The 12,139-nt window shown below is 36.9% G+C and overlaps 1 protein-coding gene across 1 annotated transcript in view; it reads left to right on the top strand.

Annotated features, from left to right (window-relative positions):
- Positions 1-11,887, top strand: part of EED (embryonic ectoderm development) — a 32,544-nt gene extending 20,657 nt beyond the window's left edge. The window contains exons 9-12 of the mRNA XM_040255512.1: positions 276-381; positions 10,310-10,468; positions 11,208-11,281; positions 11,553-11,887. Coding sequence (XP_040111446.1) covers positions 276-381; positions 10,310-10,468; positions 11,208-11,281; positions 11,553-11,679 — 466 coding nt within the window. The 3' untranslated portion in view covers positions 11,680-11,887. The remainder of the gene's footprint in view (positions 1-275; positions 382-10,309; positions 10,469-11,207; positions 11,282-11,552) is intronic.
- The last annotated feature ends 252 nt before the right edge of the window (positions 11,888-12,139 follow it).

Here is a 12,139-nt window from a genome sequence, read left to right as displayed (position 1 = left end):
GTCTATATATAGTAAGGCAGGAAGTTGCAGGTTTTATAAATGAAATTGGATAGGATGAATACAAACTTCAGTTGCGAGCTAATAATGGAGTAAAATGTAGAAACAACAGAAAGAGATTTTAGTTCCCAATAAACAGATCAGAAGGTATTTAGTTTTATAGGAACACAGACGAACTAATACTCATCTGTTTTTCTTTTCAGAGTTTTATAAATCCTAAAAAGAAAATTAGCTTCTGCTACACATTTTTCTCTAAACTTTTGATATTTCCATTTCAGGCCATTTATTTCCCAGAAAATTCATTTCCCTGACTTTTCTACCAGAGACATACATAGAAATTATGTCGATTGTGTGCGATGGTTAGGTGATTTGATACTTTCCAAGGTATGGTAACTGCTGTTAAGCTGAATTTCATTGTTTGTGTGAGTTGGAACTCTGCAGGGAGCACAGTTTTTTATGCACTTGATAAATTGTGTAACAGATGGGAAATTGCTTTTTTTTTTTTTAAGTCTCATGATACTTTGAAAATTCAGAAACTTATTTTAGGCATAAAACATTCTGATGAACTATAATTTGTGCTCCAGTAAGAAAAGAAATGTTAACTTGCAAGATGATATTCTCTGATATGCAGTGTTACTGTAAAATTACCAATATCTAAAGCCAGTAGTAGGGGTTTTTTTGGTTTTTGTTTTTAATGTTCGTGTCCATTTTAGTGAACTTACATGTACAAAAACAAACAGATGGAGTTGGCTCATGGGCTCTAGTTTGCCAGCCCCTGCTCTAGTATGTTGATACATATTTTTTCTACTGATAATTTAGGGAAGTTGGTGGTGATGTCATCTGAACGTTTAGGATTGTCAGATTTGAACAAATTGCTATCCAGTTTCTTCTTGGTATAGATTTCAGGGCATTTCACTTTTTCTTGGGTAGAGCCTGATTATTTATTTTTTCCTTATCAATGAAGGTATAGTTTTACTTTTTTTATTTTTTAACCTTTGATTTTGAGATTAAATTCACTGGAAGTTTCAAAGTCAGTTTAGAGAGGTTTCACATTGCCCTTCACCCAGTTTGTCCCATTGGTTACACCTTATATATACAGTATCAAATCCAGGAAACTGACATTGTCAGTGTATGTGTAGCTGTAGGTTATTTTATCGCATGTGATTTTGTCATTTCAAGAATGTTTCTGTATGAGACCTTTTAAGATTATTTTTCACTCAGTGTAATGCCATCCAAGCTGTATATATCAGTAGGTCTCCCTTTTAGTTGCTAAATAGTACCCATGGTGTGGATGTACCACAGTTTATTTAACCTTATTCATCTATTGTAGGACATTTTGGTCCTTTCCAGTTTTTGGCCTGTTACAAATAAAGCTGCTATTGAACAGTCGTGTGTAGGTTTTTGTGTGGACTTACGTAAGTTTTCACTTCTCTGGGATAAATGCCTAGAAGGGCAATTGCTGGGTCATGGTTACGTTTGTTTAGTTTTTTAAGAACCTGCCAAACTATTTTCCAGAGTGGCCGTGCCATTTTACATTCCCACCAGCAATGTATGAAAGATGCAGTGTCTTCGAATCTTCGCCAGCATTTGGTATCGTCACTATTTTTTATTCTAGCTGTTCTGATAGGTGTGTAGTGATACATCATCATGGTCTTAATTTACATTTCCCTGATGGTTAGTGGTGTTGATCATCTTTTTATGTGCTTTTTTACCATCCACATATCCTTTCAATGATGTCTCTTCGTATCTCTGCTCATTTTCTAATTGGATTTGTTTTGTTTTTTTACTGTTGAGTTTTGAAAGTTCTTCATATGTTCTAAATCCTATGTCAGATAAGTAGTTTGCAAATTTTCTCTTCCAGTCTGTAGCTTGTCTTTTCATTCTCTTAACAAGGTCTTTTGCAGAGCAAATATTTTCAATTTTGATAAAGTTCAATTTATTGATTTTTTTTTAATTATTTTTTTTATGGATATCTTTTATTTTGAAACACTCTTCACTAAGCCCTGGGTCCTAAAGATTTTCCCTTGTGTTTCCTTCAAAAGTTTTTTATAATGTTTTATATTAAATTTATGGTCCATTTTAAGTTAGTTTTTGTATGACATTTAGGTAAAAAGTTCATTTTTTGCCTATAGTTTATCCAGTTGTTCCAGTGCCATTTGTTGAAAGCCTATCTTTCCTCCTTTGAATTGCTTTTGCACTTTTTTCAAAATTGTTTGGCCATGCTTGTATGAGGCTGTTTCTGGTTATTCTGTTCTGTTCCCTCTACCAGCACTACATACACAGGCTAGATTACTCTAGCTCTGTAATAAGTCTTGGAATTGGTAGAGTAATTTCTTCCACTTTATTCTTTTTTAAAATTATTTCCGTCTAGTTCCTTTGCCTTTCTGTATAAGGTCTAGAATTATCTTGTCTACATTTACTGAAAATCTTGCTGGAATTTCTTTGGGGGTAAGGAACATTTTAATTGGAATTGTGTTAAACCTGTGCATCAGTTTGGTGGATAATTAATATCTACTCTGCTTAGTTTTCTTGTCCTTGACTGGTATGTCTGTTCATTTATTTAGACCTTCTTTGATTTTTTATCAGCATTTTGTAGGTTTTTTTAAATATAACTTTTTATTTTGATTTTGGCTGTGGTGGGGTTTTCTGCTGCATAGGCTTTCCTCTCGTTGTGGCGAGTGGGGCTGCTCTCTCGTGGTGGTGCATGGGCTTCCCATTGCAGTGGCTTCTCTTGTTGCAGAGCACAGGCTCAATAACTGCAGAGTATGGGCTAAGTTGCTCTGTGGCATGTGGGATTTTCCTCGATCAGGGATCGAAGCCATATCTCCTGCATTGGCAGATGGATTCTTCACCACTGAGCCACCAGGGAATCCCCAGCATTTTGTAGTTTTGAGCATGCAAGTCCTCTACCTACTTTGTTAGATGTATACCTTAAGTATGTCTCTTTTTTGAGTGACTATAATAAATGGTATTTCTGATTTCCATCTCTTTGTGTTCATTGCTAATATATAGAAATAAATTTATTTTTGTCTATTAATTTTGAATCCTATCTATTTCAACTACTTATAATTCTAGAAGGGTGGTTTGTGGGGTGGTTTTTTTTTTTTTTTTTTTTTTTTGGCTAATTTCTTGGGATTTTCTACGTAAATCATTTCATCTCTAAATAAGGACAGTTTTTGTACCCTTCCTTTCTGAACTGAATTTTTAAAGAACTTTCCATTTTTTGTCTCATTTCACTGACAAGTTTCTGGTGCTACATTGAATAGCAGTGTTAACTCATTAATGACTGGGGGATTTTTGCAGAAACTAACTCCTGTGGCCGGTGATATTTATTTTGACCAGTCAAAAATTAGTTCTGTTATTTCACTAACACTGTACAGGTGCCTGTAGTCAGTTACACCTGACATACCTGTAATTCCTCCAATTTTTGTGAAATGTTGTCTTCAATCCACCTTTCTGTAGAAGTACAGGAGCAGTCTCCAGCACTATTGCATTTTCTCTTTGTATCAGAATCAATCACTAAGATTTTTTGTTGGTCTGATATTCACATCATCTGAATTAACTAACTTCTGAAGAACTATCATCTTCTGAGACACTAGTATATATGTCACTTAGACATAGAACGTATCCGCATAAAATTCACTGAAAAATTCTTCCTCAAAATTTCGTGACATGTCACTTCTGAAAATTTTATGTTTATAATATACACAGAGTTGGAACAAAAGCCTGATGGAACAAAATGTAAGTGATAATGACAGTCATAAGTTATATGATGAACCCTTGGTGCAATTTAAGCTCTAACAACTTCACATGGTGATATTGATTGTATCACTCTAAAAACATATTGATACATCTCCAGTCAATAGCATTCAGGTAACAAAAGATATATTAATATGTGTCTGGTCAGTAATGTGTTAAGAGCAGACTTCCTAGGCTTGTTTCTGATGTTAAAGGGGGAAAGAATTCAGTCTTTTGCAATTATACATATCAGCTGTATGATTCTTTTCTGGTACTTATTTTTGGACTGTGTCAGGTCTTAGTAGCGGCACTCGGGACCTTCGTCACCTCATTTAGGATCTTTCCTCGTACACATGGGCTCTCTGGTTGTGGTGCGTGGGCATAGTTGCCCTGCAGCATGTGGGATTTTAGTTCCCCCGCTAGGGATTAAACCAATGTCCCCTGTATTGCCAAACACTCTGGAACACCATGGAAGTCCTAGCTGTATGATTTTTGTAGATGTTCTATATCCAATTGAGAGTTGTTCTTTTGCCTAAATTTTTCAGAGTTTTATCATGAATAGGTGTTGAAGTTTGTCAAATGCTTTTTCAGCATCAATTGATAATGATCATGGTTTTTTCTATTTTAGCCTGTTAATGCAATGGACTGTGCTGATTGTTTTTGGATAAGTTTACTTGGTCATGCTTTATAATTCTTTTTATATGTTGCTGAATTCTGTTTGCTAATATTTTGTTTTAAGAATTATATGTGTATTAATGAGATATAATATTGATCTAAAGTTTTGTTACTTATCTTTGTCTGGTTTTGATATCAATAATACTGGCATTTGGGCCTAAAAATTTTTGAGGAGGAATTTAAAAATTAAAAACTTGATTTCCTTAAAAGTGAAAAGGTTGTTTGAATGAAGTTTCATATTGGGTGAGTTGTGGTAAGGTAAAGTTGCTCAGTCGTGTCCAACTCCTTGCGACCCCATGGGCTGTAGCCTACCAGGCTCCTCTGTCCATGGGATTTTCCAGGCAATAGTACTGGAGTGGATTCCCATTTCCTTCTCCAGGGGATCTTCCCGACCCAGGGATCGAACCCGGGTCTTGCACGTTGTAGACAGACGCTTAACCATCTGAGCCACCAGGGAAGTGGTAGTTTGTGCTATTTCAGGAATTGATCCATCCCATCTAATATAAAATTTATGTGTGGAGAGCTGTTTGAGTATTCTCTTATTATCCTTTTGATATCTGCAAGGTCTTTAGTGATAGCCCCTGTTTCATTCCTGAAATCAGTAATTTATATCTTCTCTTTTGTCAGTCTTTTTAGGAGTTTGTCAAAATTATTTTGTTACCCTCTGTCTCCTTTATTTAGTTTCCTGTGAGTGTATTTTGGTTTTCTGTTTGCTAGTTTGGGGAGCTTAGATTATTTAGTCAAGACTTTTCTAATGTAAGCTCTTGGTGCTGTAAATTTCCCAGTCAGCACTGCTTTAGCTGCTTCTCACAAAAATTTTGATATGCAATGTGCTATTTAGTTTTTGGTAGTGATTTAGTCACTAAGTCATGTCCGACTCTTTGCAACCCCATGGACTGTATGTAGCCTGCCAGGGCCCTCTGTCCATAGGATTTTCCAGGTAAGAGTACTGGAGTGGGTTGCCATTCTCTTCTTCAGGGGATGTGATCTTCCCAACCCAGGGATCGAACCTGGGTCTCCTGTAGTGCAGGCAGATTTTTTACTGACTAAGCTACTAGGGAAGCCCATTTGGTTTTTTAAGTGTTGGAAAATTTTCATTATCTTTCTTTTACTGATTCTAGTTTGATTCCATTTTGGTCAGTCAGTATATATTCTTTATGATTTTGATTCTTAAAAATTTTTCAAATTTGTTTTATGACCCTGTTTTGGGTATGTTCCATTGAAAAGAACGTGTATTCTATTGTTGGGTGGAGTGTTCTGTAAATGTCAGCTAGATCCTATTGGTTGTTGCTGCTGCTGCTGCCAGGTCGCTTCAGTTGTGTAAGACTCTGTGCGACCCCATAGATGGCAGCCCACCAGGCTTCCCCATCCCTGGGATTCTCCAGGCAAGAACAGTGGAGTAGGTTGCCATTTCCTTCTCCAAGATCCTATTGGTTGAATGTGGTTGAATTCTTCTGTGTCTTTGTTGATGTCTGTCTGCTCTTAAGTGCTGAAGTCTTCAACTATAATCATGAATTTTTCCCTTTCTCCTTCAGTTCTGTGACATATTGCAGCTCTGTTGGTTAGCATATACACATTTAGTATTGCTTTTTCTTGGTAGCTTGACCCTTTTGTCATTGTGGAAGGTCCATCTCTATCTCTGGTAGATTTTTTTGCTTTGATGTCTCCTTTTATCTTATAGTATAGTATATCTGTATGGTATCTTATAGTATAGCTGTTCTTTCTTTCCTTTAATTAATGCTTATTTACATGGTATAGCTATTTCAAACCCTTTACCTTTAATCTACGTGTATTCTTACATTTGAAGTGAGTTTCTTACAACATACAGTTGGGTCATATTGTTTTTTAGTTCACTTTGAGAAACTGTTTTAGCTTGTAAATTTAGACTGTTTATATTTGAGCCTTAACTTTTCAATTGTTACTTGTCAGGCCTCTTTTTTTTTTGCATTTCTCTGGGTTTTCTCCCCTAAGTTCCTGTAGGTTATATGCACATACTTTAAAATTCCAATTTGATTTCTCTGTACTACCTCTGAGTATATTTCTTTGTGTAGTTTGTTTTGTTCTTATATTTGCTCTGGGAGTTGCAATATATGTATGTGATCATCAGTATATTAGCATTTTACCACTTCAAATGCAGTATAGGGAGCTTATCTCCCACTTTGTCCTGCACTTATAATTGTTTTAAATATTTCCTTAACAATTGAGAACTTCGTTAAATAATATTACAATTTTGCTTGAACCATCAAGCAGAATTTAAAAACTTGAAGGAAAGGAGAATTTTGTGTATACTCATTTTGCTTTTTCTGTCGTTCATTCCTCCTTTCTAATATTCCGAGATTCCTTTTATCATTTCCTTTCTGTTCTTAGAACATTCTGTAGCTATTGATTTAGAATGTTGACAGATTCTTTTAGTTTTTCTTAGTTTAGGGATGTCCTCATTTCCCGTTTATTCCTGAAGGGTATATTTACTGAATAGAGGATTTTGTGTTCACAGTTCTTTCTTTAAACATTTGAACAATGTTGTTCCCCCTCTTTCTGGTCTCTGTTATTTGTAATGAGACATCTGCCACCATTGGAATTGGTTTTTCCTTATAGCTAAGGTATTCTTTCTGACTTAACTGCTTTGGGGATTTTTTTTTTTTTCTCCTTTATTTTTAGTTTTCAGAAGTTTGACTGTGCTCTGCTTGATATTGATGTCTTTGAGGGGTTCATTTACTGTCTTGAATCTGTAGGTCTTTAGGGGACATAATTCGTCCCAAATATGGGGATTTTTTCAGCCATTACTCAAATTCTATTGTATCCCCCCTTTCTCCCTGCTCTCCTCTAATGGTACTTTAGATTTTTCGTTTGGTCCATGAGACTGTCATTTAATAAGTCTGTTTTTCTTTGTTCAGTTGGTAACTTCTTTGTCCAAGTCTTGTTCAAATTGGGTAATTTCTATGTTCTAACTTTGAATTTACTACTCTCATCTCTCTTCTGCTGGTGAGCCCTTCAGTTGTTCTTTATTTTGATTATAGTATTTTTAGTTCTAAAATTTCCACATGGTTCTTTTCTTTTCTCTGCTGAGACTGTATTCTAAGTGTGTTTGTAATTTCTTACTGAACCATTTTTTTCCAGATTTGAACTTTTAATTTTGTATTTGGGTGAAGCATTTTTATGATGAGTTCAGTTCAGTCGCTCAGTCGTGTCCGACTCTTTGCTTTAAAATCCTTGTCAGACAGTTGTACCATCTGTGTCATCTCATTGTTTGTGTCTCTTGTTATCATTTCTCATTAAAGTTGAGATTTTACATTTCTTGGTATGACAAATGAATTTTGACGGAGATATGGATATTTTGGGTACTGTTAGGAAACTTGGGCTGTTATTTAGCTCTCTTACAGCAGGCTTCCTTTGATACATTTTCAGCTGTAAAGTGAATGCTGCTTCATGATTGGCAGGTGGCAGGGGACATTCCCCACTTGGTTGACTTGGTGGTGATGTCTCTTTTCTATGGGGCAGTTCAGTCTTTTCACGGGGACTCTGCTGACACCACCCTAGCAGGGAGGGGTTTGGAGCCCTCATGACTGCTCCCTGGGTGGTCTCTGCTGACACTGTGGTAGGTGGTTGTGAACATCCTGGCTCTCTGCTCAGTTTAGTCAGTCAGTTCAGTCGCTCAGTCGTATCTGACTCTTTGCGACCCCATGGACTGCAGCACGCCAGGCCTCCCTGTCCATCACCAGTTCTCGGAGCTCGCTCAAACTCCTGTCCATTGAGTCAGTGATGCCATCCAACCATCTCATCCTCTGTCGCCCACTTCTCTTGACTCTTTGCTACGCCGCCTCTAATACAACCCCAGCCAGAGAGGAGGAGGAGTCACGTCATTACTATGAGGGGTAGGGAGGAGTCAGCAGGGTATTCTGTACTTGAAGTGTTTAGTTACCACCTGTGAGAAGGGATCCCCACTGGGACTTTGCTGGTTCATGTGTGGGTGGGTCCACAGTTTCTTCTGTGGTATTGTTTACCTGAAGATTTTCTCTCACGCTGGGTTGCCACTTCCTGGTCCTTTGGAGAGAGTAGGCTTTGGGGGGCTTTGTTTTGTCTTTAGCTTTGTTGAGTCTCTGCCTTCTCTAGCATGCAGTCTGGGATACAGAAAGGAGGCAAAAGAAAACCAAAGAACTCAGTGCCCCTCATGTCCCAGGGTCCTTCACCAGTCTGCCTCCTCCCTGCCCTTCAAACTTCTAAGTTGTATTCAGTGAGATGAATAGGGAAAAGTACCTCTACTTCATTGGTTGCTGGAAGCAGATGTAAAAAGGCAGTAGGTCTAAAATTTCTGCTCTTAGAACTTAATCAGATGATAGGAAAAGATTTCTGCATTTTAGGTAAGAGGCTGAACTGAGTATTGTGGTCTCAAATCTGGCTCCACATCAGAACTACTGGGAGGACATTATAAAACAGATTCCTAAGCTTCATCCCCATGTATTCTACATCTGGCACAGGGACCTGCGGATTTGTAATTGTTAGAAACTCTCTGGATGACTTTCAAGTACAGGCATCCATTAGTGTGGGTAGACTCTTTACCTCCCTATGCTTTAGCTCTCTGTGACGGGACTCTACTGACTAAGGGTCCTTTGCCAGTACAGTCAGTAAGAAGCACTTGAAGAGCTATGTTACAATTCTGCTGCTTTGGCCTCCTCTCTCAGAAATTGTGATTCAGTGGGGTTGGGGCCAAGATGTGTTTTTAAAGAAAGCTCTACAGGCTGTCAATCCAACTGTGCATTCAAAAGAGTCACCAGACTGGGTGCTCTCTAAGGTACTTTACAATAAAGAACTTGTATAATGGATCTGCAACCCTGGGATTTTATATAATCTAAAAAAGGCAGAGAAGAAGAAAACATGTTCTTCACTCTCTTATCTCCCTATGACTGTGCTGTTAAACCATTGAAATGCCAGTGAACCCCACAGGGCTACCAGATGTGGTTGTGTGGAATGTGTCCTGTAAAATGTCAGTAAGCACCCTTCACCTCCACCAGGATTTCTCGGTCCTGGGTCTGAGATAATGAGGTCAGACAGTTCTTTTTTGTGGGAGGAGCCATTCTCTACTTTGCAGTTTTCAGCATTCTCTGGCCTCTCTTAACTGGAAGCCAGAGACATTGCCGAAGATCCCTTAACTGGCAAACCACTAGCCTACACAGTAATATAAACAGTGCCCTCTGTGTTGCACTTTCTTCTCCCATTGTATTCTTCACCGCTTGTTCCTAAAGTAGAATGTATGTAAAGATTTCACTGTTGCAGCACAGACAAGGTGTAACTCAGCCTATTTCACTCCTGTCCTCTTACCAGTGTCAGGATACTGAGTAACTGCTTTTATTGCCTTCTGTATAATCTGATCTGTAAGGCCCTTCTATAAATTCATTAGCTTTCCTACATCTGTTGAGTACCTACCATGTAGTACAGATACTGCAGATGAAGGATTAATAGGTAACTGTATAAAGGGAACCACAGGAGATTGGAACCGCAGGAAATTGGAAGTGAAATAGGAAAAGATGGAATTAGCAGGGGCCGTATTGAAGAACCGTGTATTCTAATAACTTTATCTTCGCTGTGAAATACTTAAGTCTCTGTATGCTAAAGTATCTAAGGCTGAAACTTGGTTTGGAAGAGAAGTTGTAACTTCAAAAATGAATATTCTAGATAGTGTAATGCTTTTGTATTGTTAAAATCTTGATAATCTGTAAGTGTAGATACTGATTCTGCAAATACAAATGAATATGTGTATCTATCATTGGACTCAGTTGAGGGATAACCAGGTTTAAAGAGCTGTGAATTCTGAAATGACAGTTGAGAAAAAGCTTTGTTTATAATGTTTAAAATTCAGTTCTACAATTAACATTTCTTTTTTATCTCGTGTCTTTTTTTAAAGTCTTGTGAAAATGCCATTGTATGCTGGAAACCTGGCAAAATGGAAGATGATATAGATAAAATTAAACCCAGTGAGTCTAATGTGACTATTCTTGGGCGATTTGATTACAGCCAGTGTGACATTTGGTACATGAGGTTTTCTATGGATTTCTGGCAAAAGGTAGCAACATACTTTACATTTTGAAAGTATTTGACTTAAAACGATGCAGTTTTAGTTTTATCTGAGTGCATCTGTGTTCTCTTTCCTCTTTAAGTGTAATCTACCTTGATTTTTTGTATTATTTGCTTTGGCCTTTGATGTTATTTATTCTACCCTTGTGGCTCTGCACACCATCTGCAATGCTTATTATAGATGAAATTGACAGGTGTCAATGGTGGCAGTTAGATGTTTACTTTCCATAACATCTGTTACTAAGATTTAATGTTTTGGCGATTAGAATGTTCATCTTCTTATATAGAAAACCAACATGGAAGATAGAGACAAAATATTAGTTATCTAAAATTTTACAGAAGTTTGGTATTAGAATTTTATGGTAACACATTACTTGGTTATTTCTTTCTATATGAAAGCTTTGGAAATTTTCTGTGGCTTTTATTATAGTTCTTTAAGGCAGAATGAAGAATATATGCTAATTGTGTATATTGTATAGTTCTTCAAAAATTTGCAAAATGGCTTAATTTATTCAGGACACCTTTGTGAAGCATTAGTTGCTCTTCATTTACAAATCATAAATATAAGATGCAAAGAAATAACCAAGAGCATTGCCATAGGGTGGAGCTGAGATTTTTCTGCAATAAGAAAGCTATCTTTGGATTGCTTGAAATCTTTATAGCTTATATTAATAATTTGATAGGTTTTTGTTTTGTTTTTGATGGGTTTTTAAAATATGTTTATACAGATGCTTGCACTGGGCAATCAAGTTGGCAAACTTTATGTTTGGGATTTAGAAGTAGAAGATCCTCATAAAGCCAAGTAAGTATCTAGAGATTCCTCTTCATAATTTCTGACTTTTCCTCCAGCGTGTTGTCACTATAGAGTAAGTGATTGATTCTTACAGTGCCATCCTTAACACCTTTTGTAACATTTACATTCTCAGCATGTTGTGAAGTATTTCTTTTTTATTCTAATAATAATTATTTTTCCTGAGTACTTTGGTAGTAAGTTACATTCACTGTTTTTAAGTTTGATACTGACAGCATTGTGTGTGTGTGATATTTAACCTGTTGTCATGTTTTCTTCCTAGATGCACAACGCTGACTCATCACAAGTGCGGGGCTGCTATTCGACAAACCAGTTTCAGCAGGGACAGCAGCATTCTTATAGCTGTTTGTGATGATGCCAGCATTTGGCGCTGGGACCGACTGCGATAAAGTACTTTTCCCAATCAAAATTAGCGTGTGTTTTCTGTGTACAATAGAACTAACGTATCCTGCTAGTAAGGGCACATAGAGCATTTAGAGTTGTCTGTCAGCGTTCAATCAGGCTGAGCTGAATGTAGTGATGTTTACACTGTTTACACTCTTTGTACTGTCTCCTGCTCAGACTCTACTGCTTTTAATAAAAATTTATTTTTGTAAAGCTGTGTGTTACTTTAGTTTGTTTTATTCATTGTGATGCAGTGGTGAAAGTAATAAAATTACACCTTATCTTTTTTCAGTGATGATTATTGTTTTATTTGCCTAACGGAAAAAGCTGTAAAACAGTGATTAAGTATAAGCTCTGGAACTAAACTGAATTTTAATCTTGGCTCTGGCGTTAACTGACCTTGGATAATTAGAATGATCATGTGATTTAATACATGTGAAGCAATTTGAACAGAATTTGACTCAC

The sequence above is a fragment of the Oryx dammah genome, unplaced genomic scaffold (genome assembly GCF_014754425.2).
Source record: "Oryx dammah isolate SB20612 unplaced genomic scaffold, SCBI_Odam_1.1 HiC_scaffold_15, whole genome shotgun sequence".
NCBI lineage: Eukaryota > Metazoa > Chordata > Mammalia > Artiodactyla > Bovidae > Oryx > Oryx dammah.
This window is presented reverse-complemented; position numbering and strand designations above follow the sequence as displayed.